At 43.2% G+C, this 24,961-nt stretch overlaps 1 protein-coding gene across 34 annotated transcripts in view; it reads right to left on the bottom strand.

The window, feature by feature from the left end:
- CLASP1 (cytoplasmic linker associated protein 1) overlaps positions 1–24,961 on the bottom strand; it is a 265,289-nt gene that overhangs the window by 228,630 nt on the left and 11,698 nt on the right. For all 34 annotated transcript variants that reach the window (XM_074967093.1, XM_074967088.1, XM_074967091.1 and 31 more), the window contains exon 2: positions 16,388–16,873. In XM_074967093.1, the coding sequence (XP_074823194.1) occupies positions 16,388–16,582 (195 nt within the window). In that variant the 5' untranslated portion in view covers positions 16,583–16,873. The remainder of the gene's footprint in view (positions 1–16,387; positions 16,874–24,961) is intronic.

The raw sequence follows: 24,961 nt of genomic DNA on the forward strand, positions 1-24,961 counted from the left end.
CGGATGGATGTTTTGGGGCTGAGGGCTATGAGAATGGTCTTGTGACTACAGCTCAAGAATGGGAATCAGGAGACCTGGGTTCCACTGCCAGCACTTGGTGTATAGTTGCGATGGTGACTGGTGCACTCTAAATACAGAGATTAGGTAGAGGAGCTCTGCAATATGCAAGTCACTTTCAGCTCAACACGGTCCCTTATTTTGGGTGCTCAAGAGATACCATGGACCTGACTGTCAGAGATGCTGAGCACCTATTCACCTTACTGGAGTTGTTGGTGCTTAGTGTGAAGTTACACCCCATATTCTTCATAGAAATATTGTTATGATATGAATATGGCATAACTAAGATATGCTTTATGCAAGATGGGTCATGTGCGATATCATTGGAAAGGTTATGATTTACTGAATATGTTTATCCAATCTGTATGCATGTATCATTTCTGTATCTGAAGTTAGGAATATTGTCTATGTAATAACAACAACTATAAAAAGAACAGGAGGACTTGTGGCACCTTAGAGACTTACAAATTTATTAGAGCACAAGCTTTCATGGGCTACAGCCCACTTCATCGGATGCGTAGAATGGAACGTATAGCAAGAAAATATATATATACATACAGAGAAGGTGGAAGTTGCCATACAAACTGTAAGAGGCTAGTTTGTATGCATGTATCATTTCTGTATCTGAAGTTAGGAATATTGTCTATGTAACAACAACAATACACAGAGAGAGAGAGAGAGAAGGTGGAATTTGCCATACACACTAGCCTCTTACAGTTTGTATGGCAACTTCCACCTTCTCTGTATGTGTATATATATATATATATATATATCTCTCTTCTTACTATATGTTCCATTCTACGCATCCGATGAAGTGGGCTGTAGCTCACGAAAGCTTATGCTCTAATAAATTTGTAAGTCTCTAAGGTGCCACAAGTACTCCTGTTCTTTTTACAGTTGTTGTTGTTGTTACATAGACAATATTCCTAACTTCAGATACAGAAATGATACATGCATACAGATTGGATAAACATATTCAGTAAATCATAACCTTTCCAATGATATCGCACATGACCCATCTTGCATAAATATATATATATACACACACACACACACACACACACACAGAGAAGGTGGAATTTGCCATACAGACTGTAGCCTCTTACAGTTTGTATAGCAACTTCCACTTTCTCTGTATGTGTATATATATATATATCTTCTTACTATACGTTCCATTCTACGCATCCGATGAAGTGGGCTGTAGCCCACAAAAGCTTATGCTCTAATAAATTTGTTAGTCTCTAAGGTGCCACAAGTACTCCTGTTCTTTTTGCAGATACAGACTAACACGGCTGCTACTCTAAACCTGTCAATTACAACTGTGGGTGTACTTGGGAAACACCCACCAGACAGTAAGCAATCACCCTGGATGGGCCATTAGGAAAAGACAATGAGTCTTTGAAGATGTGGCTCTCCCATCTTCCTGGAGTTCCTTTCTGTGGACATTGCAAATAAACCTTGTTTCATGGTTGCTTTGACACTGTACGGTCAGGTGCTAAAGTCACCTGGTACAAAATACCACCTTGGACACTGCTGGTGCTTTTCCACTGGAAACAAAGGCTTCCTGCCTTATGTAAATTCTGTTTAAGGCTGGGAAGCAAGGCAATCTGGTCTCTCCGTTGCCTCCCTACCCGAGAAGGAAGACTGCTGAAAACTCCTGAAGAAACCAAGGAAGGAAGTTAGTGGAAGGCAAGGGCTGCATCCAGGCTCAGAACAGAGGTCTAGCCTGTAGAGACACATAACTGGAACTCTGAGGCTACATCTACAATAGAAACTTCAAAGTGCTGCGGTGGGAGCATTCCCGCGGCAGCGCTTTGAAGTGTCAGCGTGGTCACGCGCGAGCGTTGGGAGAGACCTCTCCCAGTGCTCCTGGTAATCCACCTCCACGTGGTGAACAGCTCCCAGCGCTTGGAGCCTGTCCACACTAGCACTTTAAAGCGCTCAAACTTGCTTTGCTCAGGGGGGTGATTTTTCAGGGTGGTGTACACTGACACGCTGCAGCTGTGCCACGGTAATGGTTAAAGTGTAGACTAGCCAACATCTACACTTCAGAGCTCATACCAACCTCCTAGCGTAGACTCAGCATGTACCAACAGGAGGAGTTTTTCTGCCAATGTGGGAACACCACCTCCCTGATGTTGGCTATGCACAAAAGCACTCTGCTGTTGGCATAGTTCCCATCTACACTGGAGGTTGTGTCACTAGAAGATGTGTTTTTTTCACACCCCTGACCGACAAAACCATGCTGGTATAAATTTTAACAAGAGACCACGCCTCAGTAAAACAAGAGGACTACAATCTAAAGCTTGGTTTACACCTAAAATTTATACCGGATTTTCCACACCTCTGCATGACATAGTTATACCAACATAGTGCTATCTACACCGGTGGCTATGTCAATAGGAGGGCTCTTTAGCATCTCTTTGGCATATCCCGCCATATTAAGAATAGAACTCTCTATCTCTCCTCAACCCCCTTCTTCTCTCCCCCTCACACTGGCAATTCCACTCACCCACTATCTTGGTGCATTTTCCGAGACACTGCTCTAGGTCCCTATCCAGGCAGCTTTAAAAAATCCTGTTGCTTCCCTCTCTCTCTAACATTCAAAACACCCACCGCCAGCCCAAAGTGCCCATTGCCAAACAGTGGCACATGCTTTAGTTCTCTCACACTTCTGCTACAGGAATGTCTTCTCCCCTCCAGCCTACCCAATATGCTCCATCAAAACTTGCTCCGACTCTCCTCAGAGACTTCCCCCCACATTCAGTATCGAAATTAAAATTCCCATCCCTATTACTGCTCAGCCTAGCTCTTCCCCTGCCTTCACTTCAGCTCTCATCTCCTCCCATTACTCCACCTGCTCATCTCACCTTACTGATATCTTTCCTTTCCCACTCACGTTTCTGTGGCTTCTCTCAGGCTGCTTTCGCACCTAGAACAGCCTCCCTCTCTCTCCTCCGCAAACCGCCTTCCTTCGGCTTCCCCAAAAACCCCAGCTGTCATGCCGTCTGTCTCGCTCTCTCTCATGCCTGGTTAAAAAAAACTGTACATGAATTACAGGCTACATGACTTAGCCCTTGGCCTTGTGCCTCTCGTCCTCCATCACCTCCCTCTTTGTAATACTGCAGCATCCAGAGGCCCAAATAGGATTGTGGGATGCACCATCCCAAAACAAACACACAATACGCGTGACAGCCCAGACCAGGAGAACGTACAGTTTAATTTAAGACAAGCAGCAGCAAGGAGATGTAACAAACAAATGAAGGAAATGGGGAAGAACGAGGGTAACGCTGACAGGCACACACTGTTACACACAACAGCTATGAGCACGATTCACAGGGTTTGAGTCAATTTTTTTTTTTTTTTTTAACAGGTATAAACAAACAAGCTATAGCGCTGATCTCAGTAATGCCTACTGGCCACCTGCCCAGCCATTATCGTTTGCCATAGACATCATGGTAGAAGTACACCTTGAGGAGGGATTTGAAGAAGTGGCTTTATAGCAAGCTCTCTCTAAATCTTACAGATTTTCTCTGCATTTCCTCTCCAGCACCTGGCCTTTCTAGTCCATCCACACAGCTAAAACTCTCATCCAGGGTCTCATCATCTCACTTCCCCTACCTCGCTGCACCCCTCCACTGGCTCTCTACTCTATCACATCAAATATAAACTGCTTGTCTTCATTTTCAAGGCCCTTCATGGCCTATCCCCAACCCTACCTATTACCTCTCATTCACATCATGACGTCAACTCCTTATCAACCCATGAGCCTCCATCACCCACCCAGGCACCTCAGTGCTATCTCCCACGTAACCTCTCACCCTTGAGAGGAGCTCCCCAAAGCTACCTCATCACCCTCCTTAAAACTCTCCTTCAGCGCAACTCCTACAAAGAAACTCAACAACAGTTAGGCTCCTGGTGTGCTGAGAACACTGCCTATTAATGCTGACCAACCCCGTCTCGTTTCCTTGTTCTCCCCAATCTGTCTGTCTCCATCTTTTGTCTCTTGTTTTACACTTAGATTTTAAACTCTTTGGGGCAGGGGCCATCTTTTTATTTTGGGTTTGTACAGCACCTAGAAAATGGGGTCCTGGTCCACGACTGCTCCTAGGCACTATGGTGACACAAACAATAAATAGCAGCAGTTTGGGAAGGGTGCTCCAGGAATAAGGAAGTCATGAAAGAGACCGAAGGTGCTGATGAAAGATACAAACGAACAGGTGGGTGAGGCGGCCATCACTGGAGAGGGTTTGGGTCATGCAATCAACAACAAGAACAGATGAGTAGAACTGTGAAGGCTCTTTAAAGGTGAACAAGAAGCTTGTATCTGATGCAGAAGAAAGGCTCACAACAGCAGTGGGACATTGTCAGACTGACGAGCTGGTTGACGACATGGGAAAATGATCTTGACAGCAATGTTCTGCATGAACTTGGAGGGACAGGGGGAGGAAGGGTGTCAGGTAAGTCGGAGAGGAAGAGGACAGGAGGGGAGTTTTAGCTGTCTGGACAGAGAGAAAAGACCAGCTTTTGGAAAAGTCCCCACGGTCCATTCCATCTTCTCTCTTATTGAAACTGTGAGATCAACAGGGAGGAGCTGCATTTTCTTACCTGTGGGTACCACACATGTGCAAAGGCACTACACAATAGCAATTTACACGGAACTTTACACTTGAAAAACATACACAAGCAAACAGGAATGGCTTAATTCATGATCTAAACCTAATGAGGAAGCTTTCCACAAACCTAGCTAAAATTTGAAAGTTGTGAGCAGTTAAGTTTTCCAGACTGCAGTGATTTAGTCTGCATAAGATTCCTTCTGAAGGACATGCAGTGTGTATGTGTACATAACTGAGTGACATAAAGTAATGGCCCCTTGATCCCTCAGTGTATATTGCAATGATCCTGCTGTTACTAATTTCTCATATAATTAGGCTGGGCAGAGTTTGATTTTTATTTTGTATCATTTTGGTGGATAATATCTATGTTTATTTTTAACTATTTTTCTCTATTTAATTAAATGAATTATTGTTTGACCCCGCCCCATAACAGCAGACTTTAATATTCAAAAAGTTAAACCTTTGTAACCCTTGAAACACAAAATTGTCAACATCGTATGTCAAAATATACAAAGTATATTAAATCAAGCTCTAATAGGTTCTCAAGTAACATTTTTCTTATTTTTCATATCTGTAAATTTCAGCTACTCTATCATCATCAAATTATTAACTGTCTTGGTTGTTGTGTGCACAGTGAAACTGGCGTTTACTGACATTTATCAATAAAAATCTAACCCTTCCAAGCTTACACATAATTAAACAGGAAAGCTACACTGCTATCATGCCCTGTGATCTTAATTGGGAAAGCCTGGGGACTATTGTAGTATACACTGCAGGATCATTCCACCCACAGCACTGTAACTGTATGGATATAGGAGCGTGCATGTACATATGTTGACTGGTAATTGTTAACCCCTTTATCTCAGGACAGGAAAAGGATGCAACGGTATTAGTCACGCCAACTCTAAAGAGCAGCAAAACTCATATTGCATTTTCTTATTCCAACGTGAACTAGTTACAGAACTCAATGCATCTCTACTCTGAAATACAGAAGTTCTGGTTCTGTAAGAGCCTGCCTCAAACAACCATCCTGCTGATATGCACACACGAACAATCAAAAAACCGGCACATGGGTACGCCTCCGAAGATTACTTCAATGAACAGCAATTATTTGAGCATATGAATGGTCAAAAATGAATCCCTCCTAGACTGTTAAGAATTGAAGCTCCTGCCATACATCGTTTGATATGCAGTTATCCCTGGTTTTGCAATAATGCTCCAGACAGACATGAGACCTCTATGTCAGCTGCTATTAAGTGGATGCAGAATCCTGAATACTCAGGCAAACAAGTATGTCATTTTTTTCTGGAGATGTGCTAGAATTTTGTTAATTTACCAGGACTAATTCAATTAGCAGAACGGGCTGATTTCTAACATAGAACTCATTTCACTGAATACCCCCATTCCTCTGATGACCCCAGTAGTTTCAAAGTATGTTGGATGTAAAATATACTCTTTCTGCTAAATGGTATTACTGGGTTTTCAACCCTTGAAGATGCAGGCAATAGAGTATTATCTTACATTGGTATGGCAGCAATGCCATCATTAATGTTGTCATGCCACTTCCACTTCCTGGACTAGAACCTGCTAGACCTTACACATGGAAGCATCTCCATAGATTTCAATGGGACCACCTGCAAAAGAAAGAATGGCAGAATTGGCCACAACAACCCTATTTTTCAGTCACTTATAAAATTTCCTCAAAAAGTTCCCACACCTGGTATCTGCCCAGAAGCTACTTTTTAAAAAGTTTTATTTAAGGCCCAATCCCGAAGTAGTCTCTCAGGCAAAACTCCCAGGGGCACCATGAAAAATTATCTTGTTTTGCCACACTTGGATCACTGGGAATCTTTGCTCTGGTACTTGGATAACTCAAACGCTGCTTCGTTTTAAAACTCCATGCTTGGCACAGACATATTCCTGAATGAGGAATACAGCAGGCTTTGCTTCGTTGGAGGAGACAGGTTCTGGAAAGAAAGTTATGGACAGAGTTTGTGGGAGGTGGGTTCTGCTTGGGGAAAATAGGGACTAACTGGAAAAGCACAGAGCATCTATTTCCACTGTATTCCATGTCTTGCTTCCTGCTGTGTCTATGTCTTGCTAAAAAGTGTATAGATAAACCCAAACATGAACAGAGAGTTGTATTGTCTAGTAAATAGAGAACAGGACTATAATTCCAAAGGACCATGGAGGGGGGTGTTAATTCTGACTGACAAACTGTTTAACCTCGGACCTTGACATATATACAGGATATATATCTCCAAAATATCGCTATCTGGAAGCCTCAGATAGTGTGTGATATTCCGTCAATGGATGGGACACAGAAGAGCCAGAATCAGGCCTGTAGCATGAGAGTGTGCGCCCTTATCCCAATCAGTTTACAACTCAAGGCCCCAATCCTGCAAAGACTTATGCACACACTTAACATTAACCACCTGTGTTAGGCTTTTGCATGATTGAGACCTAAGGTCAGAAACTTACAAATGAGCAGGAAACAGCTGAATACACCGCACCTTCACTAGAACATGCATCTATATAGCACGAATTCGCATATAACGCGGTTGCGGCCATGGATCCCAATTTTACTTACTTTAATTGGAATTCATTTTAACGCGGTCCCAGCGTTAACATGGTACTGTGCATGGATCCCAAATCCCGCATTCGAGCGAGGGTCCGGTGTATATCCCTTTTTATTTACATAGTTAGGGTTGTGGATTGGTTTGTTTGGGTTTTTTTGTTTTTGAACATTATAACTAGATAAAGCCAGAGCCAACTGGCTGCAGCAGCAGGCAAACCCAGTCATGGTTAACTGGAGGCATCACGAGGTGACAACGTATTGAGATTTGAAGGAAGAGTTCAAGAAACGTGCTCCAGGCACGAGGGAACGCATGGAAGAAGGTGTATAGATGTTTGCAGAAGCTGACAAACAGGTGGGTGAAGCTGGTACTGCTGGTGGAGTGGAGGGGGCAAAGGGACACTGTCAGCTGAACACATTGTATCTGGCAGCTAATGAAACCTCAATTAACAGGAAGCCCCACAACACCGTTTTTATAGTCATCTATCAGTGCAGAACAGATTAACAAGTCATTAATTCTGTGCGAGTAATCGTGCTATTAACTGTGCCATTGTGGCTGAACTCCACCTCAGGTAATGACATTCTGGCTCCAAAGAGTCATGGTTTCAGCGGGATGCAATATTCTTCACTTCCTGCCCCGGTCTTCCTGTGCACTAAGAACCAGTGGGAGCAGAGGCACACAAGCCAGTCGAGTGACTTAGCACTTAGAGGACTGCTGAGTTTTACTCCAGAAGTAGCTGCGTTTCAGTGGTGAGTGAAGTGACTCCTATGCCACCTAGTTTTTGTACCAATGTGTAAGCCGCTTTGGGACCCTTTGGGATGAAAGGCAGCATATACCTTTAAAATAAAAGAATAATCTCACTAATCAACAATGTCAGTGCCTTTAAGGTAGTTATACTGTTCTAAAATAATCAACTCTACTGGCTATCAGTGAGCTGTTTTAATTGGAGCATAAACACGGGAACATTTGAGGTATCTTTTCCTGTCAATTCACTAACTAGGCCTCGGGGGGGGGTGGGGGGGGGAAGTCAACTCTTACTGACAGAGACTTTAAGGGCCTGATTCTGAGGGAGCTTTAGTATACACAACTTACCACTGGAACAGGCCATCAATTAGGGCAAAGTTCTGTTCCCAGGAGCTCAACCCTACCCAGACAGGAAGGGCATAATATCTACCACACCTATCTGGGAGCAGACTTGTACTCTATTTCAAAACAGGGTCTCGAGCTCTCCCCAGCCTCCTTTGGGATTCCATGGGCTACTCCCATCCAGATTTGATTTCCTAACACCTTGGCAGCTCAAAAGCACTGAAAAATGTTGTCTGGTCTGCTCAGAATCACAGCTTGTTTTTCCACCTTCTGCAATCAGCACATCCATAAGGGACATGAAAGCTATAACACTTTAGTATCCCACTGTGACAATGCTCCCCACCTCCCTATCACAAGCAGCCACTGAAAGAAAAATCTCCTTGTTGTAATGTATATTTGGCGTTAGCTGGGGAGTTAAGCAAAACCCATATGAAAGGCCTGCTTCAAGATTTGGCATAATAGGCTACTCTATTTTTTGTCTTGAATATGAAGGGCTGAAGCCAATATTAAATCTGACCTGGTCCAGCTGCTAGAGCTCCAGTATACTGCATCACACCCTCCAGTACACTCCCCATACTGTTGATACCAACGGATAATAGCTGCACCATAACTGGATCAGATTACTGGGCAGAGTCATAGCATTAGACAGGCAGCCTAAACCACAGGAACCACACAAGCAGCGGTGGAAGGAGAACTGACTAGACCAACTGGTACACAAAGCGTTTTTGGAATTAATTATTTCCATGTCCAAAGGAAAAATAAGTTGAATCAAACACCTGCTACCTATAGCATAATGTCCCCTACTGTGGGCAGCTTTATAAATAGAGGTAAGGAAAGACCGGTAACATGTCATGGTGGTGGCATAACTGCTGAAATGGAACACCAAAAAGCACACTGGCTCCAGAATGGCTTTTAAGTGCAACTCGAGGTGTTGACTGATCTGTAAAGCCCTCAGCCTCTTTTCAGATGGACTCCTACCCCGCATACAGTAGCTGCAGTAAGCTCAAGGCACCTTTGCTAGCAGTCCCGAGCAAGAGCCTGGATTCTGTCAACAAAGAGCTATGGAACATTCTTCCTCCACTGTCCACATCCACGTCTCTCGGTCTCCATGGCACACTATAAGGTCCATCTCAGGCTTTTGCTCTAGAGGTAATTATGGATTCATGGTTATGAGGCCTTTCAGGGTTGAAATCATTCAGTACGTTCTGGATGTTTTTGGTCTTTATATATTGTCCAACACCCAAAGGCCGAAGGGCTATTGAATATGACTGTTCATAAACCATCTGCAATCTGCTCTTTCCACAGATGACGAAATGGTCTCTCCTCTCCATGTGCACAAGATACATTGAGTAAAGTGCACCTACCAGAAGATCATATAACTCATAGTCTTAAACACAGGAATGATTTCCTTAAGTCAAAGTTTTGTCCATTGAATTTCAACTGAAAAAAAGAAAGTCATGTTGTACAGAGCGCGCACACACTTATACCGAGCAATCAATCAACAGCTTAAGTTATTTTAATGGACATCACTTTAAACTAAGCCTGCACCATCTGTTCTACCCCTCAATTACAAAGGCAAACAGAACATTATTCACAAATACACAATTAAAAAAACAAAGACATGTAATTTAGATGCATGCTTATTTTTTTCTATTCGACTAAGCAAGATCTCGTAAGGTTTCAGACAAATCGAGGTGGAAGACTGCTCCTTCTAACACAATGAATCCTTGCCCAGCAAACAGAAATTCACCACAGTATTTCACTATTCGTTTATTTCAAAAAGTGTGCAACTAAGGATATCTACTGGGACTTAAAAAAAAAATCCAATCAGGAGCTCTGCACACAAACAATTCAATAGCAGGATCTTGGTATACAACTCAGCACAGCTCACATCTTCTGTTCAAAACCGTATAGTCTGGGTTTCATTAAACAGGACAAACTATTCAGTCATTTAAAACAAATAGTGTATTTTATCAGAAATTTGAAATCAAAACACTGCTGAAATAAAATTGTCTAACTTAAGCTGATGAAAGTAAGGAAATTCAAAGGAAAGGGTTGCATCTTCTTCATAAACACCCATCACAGCTCTTAGGAATACTGGGGCAATACTTTTCAATTCTGTTCCATTTGCTAGACACAACAGGCTCAGCTAGAGAGTCAGAGCGAAGGCTGCCACAGTACTCTTCGCTGCCTGGAAGTTGGACCCTTTGAGGACAGCTGATGCCTCATTAAAAAAAAGTGTGTGTGTGGGGGGGACATTCTATTTAGAAACCATTTGAACGATGCTATATTGCGCCCCAATCCTGTGGATAATTAAGTCAGTAGCAAAAACCCCCATTGGCATGAATGGGGCTAGGATCAGGTCCATGGTCTGAATTTTCTTTTGTGGTTTGCTTGTTTGTTTTCACCAAGAACATCTGAATTACGTTTCTTTATTTCTCCAGGTTTCCTCTGCTTCTTCCTTTAATTGAACCCAAACATACATTCCAAGCACAATCCAAAGCAGTTCATGGAATGGCACAGTTCGCTATGCAGCTAACTTCGCTGCAAATACAGGTGGCCAAAATATGCCAGCAAAGTTCACTATCTCGCTGTGCAATTATCTGTGGTATGTTCTGCAAGAATAATTTAATGTGCCAAAGGACTTTCACAGAAATAAACTGACAGAAGAATTGCAGTACAGTGTAACTACCTACTCTTCCGGAGGTGGATTACCTACACCGACAGAAGAACTCCAGTTGGCGTAGGTAGTGCCCACATTGAAGCACTGTAGCTGTACCAGTTTAAGTGTAGACATACCTTAAGATTTTTTTTCCACAGAGACCAATGAACAGCCAGTAACAACTTTTGGTTGATGCAGGCTGGATGTTGAACTGTCAGCCTAGGAAGAATCCAGAAAATGGAGTGGCTGATAGAGGACTCGATTAATAAATTAAAGGAGGGTAAATGTAAATAATGCAAATCAACATGAGTTTATGGAATACAGAGCCTGTCCGACTAACTTGATATCTTCTTTGATGTGATTACATGTTTGGTTGATAAAAGACTGGCATAATATACTTTGACTTCTGTAAGGCATTTGACTTGGTACCACATGATATTTTGATTTGAAATCTAGAATGATATAAAATTAACATACCACAAATTAAATGGATTAAAACTGGCTAACTGGTAGGTCTCAAAATGTAATTGTAAATGGCCAATCATCTTTGAGATTATGTATTTCCAGTGGGGTCCCACAGGGAATGGTTCTTTGGTCCTACACTATTTAACAATTTTAGCAATGACCTAGAAGAAAATATAAAATCATTTCTGATAAAGTTTGCAGATGACATACAAATTGGGGGAGCGATAAACAACAAAGAGGACAGGTCAGTGATTCAGAGTGATCCGGATCATTTGGTAAATGGAGCGCAAGCAAACAAATTGTGTTTTAATATGACTAAATGTAAATGTATACATCTAGGAACAAAGAATGTAGGTCATCAATACAGAATGGAGGACTCTCTCCTGGGAAGCAGTGACTCTGAAAAATATTTGGGGGTCGTGGTAGTCCCAAGCAATGGTCGTTTGTTCCAGCCTTCCTATGTTGTGTTTTAGACACCGGCTAGTTCATATGTAATTCTCTTTACATAGTACATAAGAACATAAAAGAGTGGCCATACTGGGTCAGACCAAAGGTCCATGTAGCTCAGTATCCTGTCTTCTGACAGTGGCCAGTGCCAGGTGCCCCAGAGGGAATGAACAGAACAGGTAATCACCAAGTGATCCATCCCGTTGCCCATTCCCAGCTTCTAGCAAACAGAGGCTAGGGACACTATCCCGGCCCATCCTAATAGCCATTGATGGACCCATCCTCCATGAACTTATCTTGTTCTTTTTGAACTCTGTTATAGTCTTGGCCTTCACAACATCCTCTGGCATGTAAGTTATTAAATATGCAGTGTCTCTGTCCGCAAGGAAGTTCTTCAGTCGCAGATCATTAGGTCTGTGTAGTCACAGATTCCCATATCCACTAGCTGCAGCAGCATTAATGGCAATGCTTGCTAGGCAGTGGAGAAAGGGAGGCATTGGACAGGGTCCCCAAGTGCCTTTCTTCCTGGGGACATCCTTCATATGTACACTTTGATAGAAGATTTTCAGACCTCATGAATTGCTTTAGAGTGTCTTATACATTTCACAAAGGCATGCAACAGTTTGTTATCTCACTTGTAGAGAGCAGATTTGCCGATTAAATGCTGTACGATCAGTTTGGGTATTCCTTACACTATTTTATGCATGACACTTTTATAGCCTTTGACTGGAGCAATGCACTCCCTTCCCCCAGCCACCACTCTTTTTTGCTACAGCCTTCTGACAAGGGTGGTGCTGTACTCTTGCTGATGCCAAAGTGAAGGATTCCACAAAATATTGTGTGGACAAGGCCACAGTTTAAAAAAAAAAAAAAAAAAAAAAAAGCAAAAGCTTGAGCACAATTAACAAACAGCTGAGGCCTGTGCACTCCAAGAGGGAACTTAAATCCTCTCCTAAAATAGATTTACTCTTGTTATGTCGTTGACAATTGGGACTCATTGTTCTGAATTCTGAATTGGGCAGCCTTGTGAAAGTCACTTAGCCTATGGATGCTGATGTTTCCCAATTATCAAATGGAAATATTGGGCTGCTGACAGGCTTAGTGAAAAGCAACAGTGCGTGCAGGTCACAGCCACGAGTAAACCAAACAGCCATGCTATTTGGATCAGTTACTCTAATCCCTCCTAAACTTGAGGCCATCCTTTCTATTAATGAAATGTTAAGGAACAGCCATTCTGAATTTTTGTTTCCATATAGTCTCAGTCTTTGCTCTAAATAGACACTTCCAGACTTGGGGATGGGGCAAGAGTGAGAAAGAGACAAACACACTGTAAATACTGGCTTCTTCAGCAGTGACCAAACACGTCCAGTCTAAATCTCCAGGTGGCTACTCGATGGTAGTGATAAATAGCCGCAGGTTATTTAGAAGAGTCTCTGGAGTTGATCAGATATCAGGAGCACCCCCTAGCCTCACTCACACATCTAGTTACGTGCAAGTAGCACTGAGCAAAGGAACCTGAGCTCCTATGATCCCTCCAAGCAGCCAACAAGGAGGGAGGTAGTAATTCAAATGCAGGGAGCCACAATAATATACTGTATGCTATTGCGCAATATTTACAACTAGGTGGTATGCTGCGATGGTGCAGTTTGGTGAAGCAAACATCCCAACGCACATACCACTGAGCTAAACGCTCTCCAGTCACCATCTCTATGCGAAGGGCCTTTGTTTAATTAGCAGATATATTCCATAGATAATTCATGTTATAAAGTACTGTGAATGCTAACCATTAGTTTCCATAACACTTAGTGACAAACACTGAATGTAGTCCCTGCCTCAATTTATATAACAAAGAAATTTACATATTTCAAATGTGAGACTATCTGGAGGTGCAATGACCTATTTACCTTTTCTGCCTCCCTCATCCCCATGAAATTCCTTGCTGGAAGTTGAGAGAATGCACATTTCAAGGGACCAATTGTAAAGAAAAAAAAAAGCTACTGTAACGTGTAAAAAATATACATCTTACTCTGCATTTTAACTTAATGCTGAACTTGGCACATCTTATGTATCTACGTAACCTGTATCAATTTTTAAAACCCCTACAAATAGCAAAAGTTTGATAATAAATTCAAGTTTACAGTATCTGTGAATTCCATCTTCAATAGTAAGATAGCATGATAGATGAGAACCACTTAGCAAGACGGAAAAAGCATGCTATACCCTCACATAACAGTACATGTTCCCCATTAGCGATGATAGCGCGCACACATCAGGATGTCTTTGTAGTTTGAACCAGAAATGATATTCCACTGACTTTTTAAGATAACTTCTGCATGCTAAGGGTGGAAAGAAGTTCACCTTCCACCACAATTGGCTCAGTGCCAGACCAAACTTATTCAAAATTCAGTTGCACAAATACATACAAAAAAAAGTGTAAGGCATAAAAATGCAGCTTGTTGGTGTGTAAAGTATGGAGAAGTGCTGCATTCTTGCACCCGTTGCCAGATCAACAGTTCTGTGAACACAAACAGTGAAATGGAGTTGCGGAAAACACTGAACTCTGGATCACCTGCAACTGATATTCCAGGCTCTCCATAACGCCAAAGGACACAAATAATTCCAGAGTGAATCATGGTTAATTTACTCAAGGCTCTGGGTCTCCATAGGAGTTTTTGATCTCATTCTCATGAGAATTGAGCAAAGTCCTCTAGTTATCCACAACAGAAGCACCATAAATTTCTCATACAGGCTGGCCAATGTGTTTCAACCCTGATTTGAGGGAAACCTATCCTTGGTCTCTGAGACTCCCCCAACAAGGAAGCTAACTAGTATAAATTGTAATGGTAACACTTGTTCACTTATGTCAGGGTTCCTTCCCCACTCTGAACTCTAGGGTACAGATGTGGGGACCTGCATGAAAGACCCCCTAAGCTTATTCTTACCAGCTTAGGTTAAAAACTTCCTCAAGGTACAAACTTTTCCTTGTCCTTGAACAGTATGCTGCCACCACCAAGCGTTTTAAACAAAGAACAGGGAAAGAGACCATTTGGAGAAGTCTTCCCCCAAAATATCCCCCCCAAGCCCTACACACCCCCTTTCCTGGGGAGGCTTGAGAATAATATCCTAACCAATTGGTTACAAAATCATCAAAGACCCAAACCCCTGGATCTTGGAACAATGGAAAAAAAAAATCAGTCAGGTTCTTAAAAGAAGGATTTTATTAAAAAAAAAAAAAAAAAAAGAAGAGGTAAAAATCATCTCTGTAAAATCAGGATGGAAAATACTTTAAAGGATATTTAGATTCAAAACACAGAGGATCCCTCTCTGGGCAAAACCTTAAAGTTACAGAAAACAGGAATAAACCTCCCTCTTAACACAGGGAAAATTCACATAAAACAAAAGATAAACTAATCCGCCTTGCCTGGCTTACCTCTACTGGTTGCAATATTGGAGACTTGGATTAGGATGGATTGGAGAAGATGGATTTCTGTCTGGCCTCTCCCAGTCCCAAGAGAGAACTCCCAGGCCCATAAACAAAGAGCACAAACACAAGCCACCTTCCCCCTCCCCAGATTTGAAAGTATCTTGTCCCCTTATTGGTCCTTTGGGTCAGGTGCCAGCCAGGTTAGCTGAGCTTCTCAACCTTTTACAGTTAACAGGATGTTGCCTGTGGCCAGGAGGGATTTTATAGCACTGTATACAGAAAGGTGGTTACCCTTCCCTTTATATTTATGACAGCTTAGACAACCAACTTGTTACACAAAGGCCAAATAGGTCTTGAACGGTGGTGACTGATTGCTATGTAGAGTTCCATGTCCTATCCCCCAATGACATCACTACAAATGGTAGCAAATTCCAACACAGAAAGCTCATTTAGCCATTGTATCCACTCTTCAGCTATTAAGTATAATATACATGGACATGTTGTATTATAAAAACAGTTAATAACGTAAAACTCACGTTAGGTGTTGTTCAATGCAAGGGTGAAAGAATATTGGCAGCTTATATGCATATTTTACAATAAAATCAAGTATTATATTTCAAATATATACAGCACAAATTCATTAATTCCTGTTAACAATGGGACAACTATTGGAGATGACCAAATCCCCCAAGTAAATGAACAAGCTACACAAACAATCCAAGTTATCTCATTGCAAAACGTAACCTGGTATTCAATTTGGGAAAAAGCTTTATGATTTAAAATACAAAATATTAGTACACGTGTTTGTTAAAGTAATGAAGTCTTAGTACCATGGGACCTTCCCTACAGCATCAGCTACAAAATCTTTATTGAGAAATGGGGTGAGAACAGTGGGCTTAGTAGGACTATGATGAAGTCTGCAGAAAAAGTGAGAATGAACAAGACTCTACTACGTAACTTTCATTTAAAGGAAATTCCTTACAAGTAAGACAATATGACTTGCCAGACTGAAGCAGTATTAGACTCTAATCACTTTTCCCCAAGCAGATCTTACCTTGTAATTGCTGGAATTTACCCAAGAGGTGGCAAGTCCATCAACCATTTTATCCAGCATAGTCTGATCATGTTCAAGATCAGCAGACTTCTGTTTATCTGAGAAATAATCTATCAACTCTTGGCCAACCTGAAGTCTCTTTCCAACGTCTTTCTGAAGCACCTGTGCTAAGCAATACTCCATACTGGGCTCCATGGCGTGCTAGAAATACAGCACCGGCGAGAATAAAGCTAGAGGGCAGTAGGTCTGAGAAACCCCACTATAAATGTATCCTGTAGGTCGCCTCTTTGTCCGATGAAGGTTACTGAGGGCCTGGGTTTCAAAGATGCAATTCTGGGAATGGCAACAATGCACCATGTGTGTCTGAAGAGCAGCTGGCAGGATATTAAAAGTCCAATTTAAATAACTAGTAATAGATAAAGCTGCGAGTGGTGCAGCAATGCTGTACTATTGGGTCTGGAATATTTCCTAGTTCAGCAGTCCATTCTGCAAGAAATGAAATAAGACAGCATTTTAGGTTAAACAAATTAAATACGAAGAAAATCAAAAGCATGTCACAAAATAGGTTATTCATCTGAGGGACATAAAGATGTAATAAACCGGATACAAATGATATAGCCAGGATTTTTTTTTAAACAGACAGCATTAGGTAGGTCAGGACAAAGACCTTAGGTTATGTTTCAAAAAACACAGTTCTCCATCAGTCCCCTGAGAAGCAGCTCTCGTGATAGATCCAGCAAATTTGGGTCTCAAATAAAGGCTGATGAGAATTCAGTGTATTCCGTCTGTCCGCAAAGGTAGAGTGATGATCCCATGATATGGGCCATCAGTCACTGAGAAAGCGTGTCTGTTTTAAGAAATGAGTACAGAAAGAAATTTGGATCTCATTTGACTGCTAACTTTCAACCATCACTGCCATCAGAATCTGTATCATACTTTAGGCCCTGTCTAAAATACAGATAAAACAGCAGGAGCCAGAACCACAGACAGCTAGCTTTCGTTAAGATGATGCAAACACTGTCTCCAGGGATCAGACTATGATGAGCCACATTACAGCATGGTTTTGTAAACTGGCTAACCCCGTGCAGCCCTCAATATGCTGGCCTGGGAAACAGCTTTAGCCCCTTACTAGCATAAATTTTAAAATGGGGTTTAGCTAATACTGGCTGAGATGTCCTGTAATCAGGGCCATAAAGGAAACTCAGGGGCCAAACTCTGCTCTCACTGGGGATTTATAGCAGCGTAATCCATGGCATAACTCTGGATTCTCACCTCTGTAACAGAGCAGGGTGTGCCCTTAAATGTTCTTTTTCAGCAGGGCTTTTCTGCATCTTAACACAAGCTGGTGAAGTATGTCAAGGAACCTCCAGGCTAATGCTGCTGACTGGAAATCTCGCTTTACAAGCAGCTGCAGCCTCTCTCTGCCACTCCCCCTCCATAACTAAATGAATCATCCCCACTAGCCCAGGGAGCACGAACCCCCCATGCCTGCCCTTTAGCTTCAGTCTCCCACATGCAACTGTTAATGGCGGAAGCCAGCATCACTATGTATAATTTTCCTGAGGTGCTCTCTTTACAGGTGCCACTCTTCTTTAAAAAGAGGAGGTGGGCAAGAATTTGGGATTTTTTTACTTTCTAATAATAACATCCAAAGCTAGAAGCCTGCCCTACTTTCTGCACTAGCACAAGGAAAGCAGGTCAGACTCAGTGCAAGGGAAGGGGGAACCGGAGAAACTGCGAAGTAGAAACCTTAACTGGAATGAACCTACAGGCCCAAGTTCACTCAACTCAAAAGCACTGGGGTAGTAAACCTAACTGCTACTGGTTTGAACAACAGGACCCTGGCAGTCAGTTTTTTACTTTTGAATAGCTGATGGCAGATGACATACAAAAAAGCATAACTTGGAAAACAAGAATAGGCCTTACAGGCTATTTCTCAGATCATTATTCCAGTTCCTCTGTCTCTGCCTAATTTACAAGCTGCCCAATAAGAGATATTACCTCACCCACCTTGTCGCTCTAATATCCTGGGACCAATACGACTACGACCCCACAAATTTCTTACAAGCAGACTTTAAACCAAACTGCTAGACATAATCCAGTGCCTTGTGCGCTGTGGAGCCTTTCCACGCCTGAGGACTCCCAGCCCCATTTAACCACAGCCAGACAAGGGCTGGGTGTCCCTGCCTCCTGCACTTGTCTGTGTTGCTCTTAAATCATAGGAGAACAGAGGTCACCAGAAAAAAAAAAAATCTACCCCAGGATGGCAGCGAACAGCACTTTTTTAAACCTTTTTATGGCTGTTTGGGGTCTCAACCCAGTTCCCACTGGACAAGTGTCTTCCAAAAACTACCAGTTGTGGGGAAAAAGGTCCAAGACTGAAAAGGCCACAGGGACTGAACTCCCCTCTCGCCCCTTAAAGATGGCCCCTGAAGCTCAGTGCTAAAGTGTAGCATTTCTCACTCTTGCGGTCTGTGCAGTACTGTCAGTTTCTAAGGGCTTATTGAGGGCTTCAGGGCTTTTAATCCAGCACCATTCACAAGCAATAAGCATCCATTCCAAAATCCCTAGGACTGGCCCTAACCTTGCACCCTTTCAAATGAAGAGTTGATAAGCCATTATGATTTTGCAAGGCTCTGATCTGCCCACTTGCTCAGTGCAAGTTTTTTTCAAATGGGAGATTACTATGCTGGTGACAGAAAATACTAATATTTTAAAGGGTTGGGGGGTATATTTTGCACTAGTAAGTTTAACATAATTCTGCCTTGCACAACCGTGTTTAAGTCTGTGCCAGCTGTGTAGTCACTGATTTCATACACCTAGAAATCATTGACCACTGAAAGCCCCATATAACAGCTTCAGGTTAAAAGGAGAGATCCACAGGAGTAAAATGAAGACCAAAACATAGAATACAACCAAAATGCAAAATCCGCAAGCAGAACTCTGAAACTAAGGTTTCACCAGCTCGTAACAAAGCTCTTTGGAGGTCTCTCCATATCTTCAGTAAGATTGCCAGCACAGGGAGGCTATCCAAGGCTGCTAACCACAGTCCCTCTTTGTCTAGATGATTCTGGGCAAGGCCTTTCAATTTGGTTCACTGCATTTGTGACCTTCCTTTTTGGATTTTTTTTTGGGGGGGCTATTTAGCTTGCACAAAAACTAATTTTTATCTGGGCATTGGGCCCAGTTTTGATTTCAACTTTCAAATCTTGAATAGTGTCTCAGATACTGTAATGGGAAATTGAATAGACCTCTTATTTTCAAAACCCTTTTCTAAAGGAGGTATTAGTTCCAAACTTAAGGACAGCCAGACCTCCCTCATAACCTTAAATCTTGACCTCTACACCCTCCCATTATCATCTTTACAATGAGGATATTTACCTACTCTCTTCCCCACTACCCTCCACTAGAGTGGGGCAGCCAGTTTACCGTTTAAAGCACTCTGAGTTCCTCCAATGAAAGGCACTAAAGTATCAGGGAAGGTGTTTTTCAATTGTGGTAGCTCAGCCCAGTTATATACATTGGAATTAAGAGCCCTCTTCAGGCCTGTCTACATGGGGAAATTGATCAGAATAGCTATCACAGAATACAATAATCTGAATTAGCTCCTACTGTGGACACTATTCCAGAATAATTACTCCAGTCTGGAAGTGCACTAATTATTCTGGAATAGTGTCCACACAGGGAAATTGACTGGAAAAGTTTTGACCTGAATAGCTATTATGGGCAACTTCCCATGTACATGAGCCCTTAAAGCTTGTTAAGATGCAAACTACCTACTTCAAAGGAGTATTAGCTGGCCATGTAGCCAAGGTGAGGGAACCTAGGCCTCCAAAATGTTAACCGGTATCATATTCAGTGTTGGTGTAGCTATGTTGGTCCCAGGATATTAGAGACACAAGGTGGGTCTCTCTCATCAACAGAAGCTGGCCCAGTAAAGGATATTACCTCGCCCACCTTGTCTCACTAATGACCTGCACCTTTTCAGTTGTTAAACTAACTCGATTATGGTAACAACTGAAAAACATCAAGCCAAGACCCAGATGTTTTAAGCTAACAGTTTTCCTAGGAATGGCTTCTTTTTAAGTCAGGGTAAGATTGTCTAACACTTCCCGTGTTTTAGAGAATGAACGTGTGTTAAGCCAAATCACATTGCAAGGGATCGCACACTCCTCAGCTTGTGTAGCCGAGCTCACTGCACACACCAGGGCACCGTGCATCCCTCCATTCCCCTCACTCTCCCATCCCCCTCTATTTCAGGGACTCCCTACAACTCTCTCCCAATGTCCAACTGGCAGGTGGTCTGTGTACTCCCCAGATCTCTCCCGCTCCCATACCAGGGTCTCCCGTTCCCCCACGCCAGTGGCTGTGTGCACCCTCATTCCCACTTCCCCGATTCCTCCTTTCATCCCACCATTACAGGTATTCTGTGTGCCTCCATCCCCTCATGCTTGGGTCCTCCAGTCTCCCCCACCCATGAAGGTTCTGTAGCCCCAGTCTCTCCCATGTACCGGGTCCCCCCAAACTCTTCCCCCACCTAAGGTTCTGTGTTTCCCCCCATGTCTCCTTGCCCCACCATTGCAGGGTCCCCTGTTCTCCCCACCATGCCAAGGCTCTATTCCCCATCCCCACTGTCCCCCCCAAACCACATAAGGGTCCCCCCTTTTGTACATTATGCCAGGGGCTCTGTTCCCCCCCTCCCATTGCCCTCTCAACAGCAGCAGCCCCCACTCTCCACACCGTGCTAGGGGTTCTGTTCCTCACCGTTCCCCTACTTTCCCCATCTCCCCACCATGACAGCAGCCCTGTTCTCTGCCCTGACACCTGTCCCCCACCCCCCATTCTCCCCACCATGCCAGGAGCTCCGTATGTGTCTCCTCCCACCTCCAAAGTACCTTCCATCCCCCCAGATTGGAACAGAGGGGTGGGCAGATGGTGCCATCTTTTCCCTCACTTGGAATAGGTTTTGAGGAGGCAGGACTTTAGGAAGGAGGAAGGAATTAAGCCTTCTCTCCCCTTTCCCTCTGGCTGCCCTTGATGCCATCAACATATGACAGCAAGCTCCACATGTCCCCCACTTTCTCTCTGAATGTTCCAATTGTCCCCCAAATCAGTAAGCTTCTGGCCATCAAAGCCTAGTTCATTCCCTGAAATTTTGGAACTGATCGGATGCAGGGTTCAAAAATTAATACATTACTTTACAAGACAAACAGAAATACCACTGAGTAAGATCTCACGAGCTTGGCCAGTAATACAATCTACCTGTGGATGCAAGTCAGTGACCCACAAGAGGAGAAGGCATGTGTTATACATGAGGACAATGTCTTTGTATACACCAGAACAGAAAAAAAGGTGTATACAGGCAAGATTAAAACCCTAGTAAAGACAAAGCACTAGGCAAAGAAAAGAGCCCAGGGTTTACTTTAACCAGCTAACAAATGTTAAAACTACGCCTGCTTTGTCTGCGCTAGGATTTTCACACTTGTCAGAGAATGCGTTTTAAAAATACCCTTTTTCCTAGTGAAATAGTGAGCTGGGATGCTGGAGTAACAAAGTACCCCCTGGGAAAACTCTCCCATCGGCATAGGGAGCGCCATCACCAAGTTCTACAACGGCGCAGCTGCACCGGTTCCGCTGTGCCCCTGCAGCACTGTAAATGTAGACACGCCCTAAGTGCACCAGCTCTGACTTTTATTTTTCCCAGTGGGGGCTGCGCCCCCACTCCACTCCTTCCCCCGAAGCCCCGCCCCTTCCCTAAGTCCTGCCCTCACTCTGTCTCTTCCCACCCCCTCCCCCAAGGCTCCCTGCCTGCCTGCTGCTCTCCGTCCTCCCCTCAGCGCCTCCCGCCAGCCACCAAACAGCGACTGATGGGTGCTAAGCATCCCCTATTTTTTTTTTTCTGATGGGTGCTTGATCCCCGGAACACCCACAGAGTTGGTGCCTAGGCCTAAGTGGATGTTCTGACTCCAACCCTCCTTCTGCAAGTTGTAGAGTCTCAGCCCTGTGGGGATCCTTCTGGTCCGGCAGAATTTAAACCTTACAGCCTCTGAGTGGTCAATACCAGGAAGATCCACTGACTCCGGGAACCTACGGAGGTTAAGCTTTGAGGACCAAAACTTTTCCTCCCAGAGGCTGTCCAGTCACATAAACCTTAAGCCCTTGCAGAACTCCAAGCCAGGAACCCAATGGTGCAGACTTGTTATGTCTGGAGCCTCTCCAGGTTTTGAAAATAGCTGTAAACATAGGACCAGAAGCAATCCAAACACTGCAAATCTAGTCAAAGGCACTAGTCCTCAATTCAGGAAGACAGACTAGACTGAATTTGATCTAAGCAAGCAGTCTGATTGGATGATCCAAAAGATTTAGGAAACGACTATTTTGCAAAAATGAACCCCCCGCCCCCACTTTGTTTATGTAAATACTCAGTCACCGTGCCCACCCCGCCCCCTCTACATTTTCCACCAAAGTCATCTAGCAAAGAATCACAAGCTTCATATTAGTTATGAAGGTTTTGGTTGAAAACTGGATTTACAAAAAGAGAAGGTAAAAACAACTAACTATGGAAAGCACGGTCTAACTCAAACCCAGTAATCAGCATCTAATCGCTCCGCCTCAGCCCATCCACAACACTGAAAAGAAATCTGGACAGTCCATAGCAAAGCAATATGCACAGTTCAGACTGAATTGGTGCTAACAATTAAGTAAATATTTATAATGGTTTTGTGAAAACATGAGAAAAATCAGTAAAAATGCAGAACTGGACATGGTAGAGTATTTTAACTTTTTGCTGTGCTTAAAAAAAAGAAATCCCCTCTCACCTGTGGCAAGGACAAAGCTTTTCTTGGAAAGTAAAATTCTGCTGAATTACCAATTTATGCCTTTTAAGCTTTCACTTTAAAATTACGTTTCTAGCCCTTGTGATTAGGAAGGAAACCTTCTGAATGTGACAGATGCAGTGCTGTCTTCCTGTCAATACATGAAAATTAACCTTGAATAAGGCAGGGTGTGTGAATTTAAAGCAGATTAATTATTCCTGACTAACTCCATGTGTGGATGCTCTGTCCCTGGAATAAGAGTGCCCCATTCCAAATCATCTTAATCCATTTTGGAAGTGGATTAATTTGGAATACAGCACTTTGAAGTAAGAGCACCCACACATGGAATTTAATCAAGACTAGATATTCCAGACTAACTCCCTGCACAGACATGCCCTTACAGTCTTCAAACAAATTGCTGCTGCTCACAGCTTCCCAGATCAGGGGTTTCACCACTGCTACTCAGCACCCCTGGGCTGCAGTAAGACTGACAAAGTAAGTCAGTTTCACACTGCTGTCACTCATGAAAGTTGTGGGTGACAGCACATGCACTGGAGTTGTTGCTCTTGGGCCTCATTGGTGACCCTCCTGAATGCATCTCTCTGTATGTGCCTCTGGCTGGTAAGTTTAGGTTTATGGTCAACTTTCAAGCCCTGATGCTACTTATTCAGTGCAATATTAATTTCTTGGGAGTTGCTGGCAAACAGACCAACCCACCAAAACAGCACAGCAGTCGTATTAAATGACGCAGTGGCATAGTTACACAAACAGGGCTCCTTCTCTACATGTCTCATAATGTAGCTGCAGGCAAATTTCAAATTAAAGCTTAGCTCAAGGCACATCAAACAATCATGTCTTTGAACCCTGACTTTCCACAAGAATGAAGAGCTCCTCTTAAAGAAGTTTCCACTTTCAAACAACAGGCAGTGATGTTTGTTTTCAAGTATAAAAGCATACAAAAGAATCACTCTTTCTGTAGTACATCTCTACCACCCCCTGCCAAAGGGAATGAATAGGTCTACGGATTGGGTTTAATAACTAGGCTCTCTCCAACCAATGGTTCATGTCCCAGCAGGGACAACACATCATCCTTCAGAAATGAACTGAGTACTATGCAGATGACATGTCCTTTCTGAGAACACAGAAAGGATCTCATGGTTCTTGGCCAAAATTATGTCTTCTCCCTCAACTGTTGCGCTGAGTACCCTGGTCAGTTGGCAACCCTTTATTCCAGAGATGGCTGCATACCAGAGCTGTACAGAACTTGTAAAGCATTGTGGGATGCAAGGAACTCAATAAGATGTAAAACTTCTCAGGGCTTGCCTACACTGGCACTTTACAGCGCTGCAACTTTCTTGCTCAGGGGTGTGAAAAAACACACGCCTGAGCGCTGCAAGTTTCAGCGCTGTAAAGCGCCCGTGTAGACAGTGTACCAGAGCTGGGAGCCGCGCTCCCAGCACTGGTAGCTATGCCCCTCGTGGAGGTGATTTTTTTAGAGCGCTGGGAGACCACTCTCCCAGTGCTCTGCTGCAACTACACAAGCCACATTAAAGGCTTTAACGTTGCCGGTGTAGACTAGCCCTCAGTTAGGCAAAACGCTACTACTTTATCAAGCGTAAAGCTTCCTCAATGACTTGTGCAAACACTAAGAGGTAACCAAGGTGGCAACCTAAACATCAAATGCCCTAGCTGAAGGAGAAAGTTCATCTTACTGGAGAGATGAAGGTGACAGGGGGTTACAAAAATGGCAACTCTGCAA

This window comes from Natator depressus, chromosome 11 (genome assembly GCF_965152275.1).
Source record: "Natator depressus isolate rNatDep1 chromosome 11, rNatDep2.hap1, whole genome shotgun sequence".
NCBI lineage: Eukaryota > Metazoa > Chordata > Testudines > Cheloniidae > Natator > Natator depressus.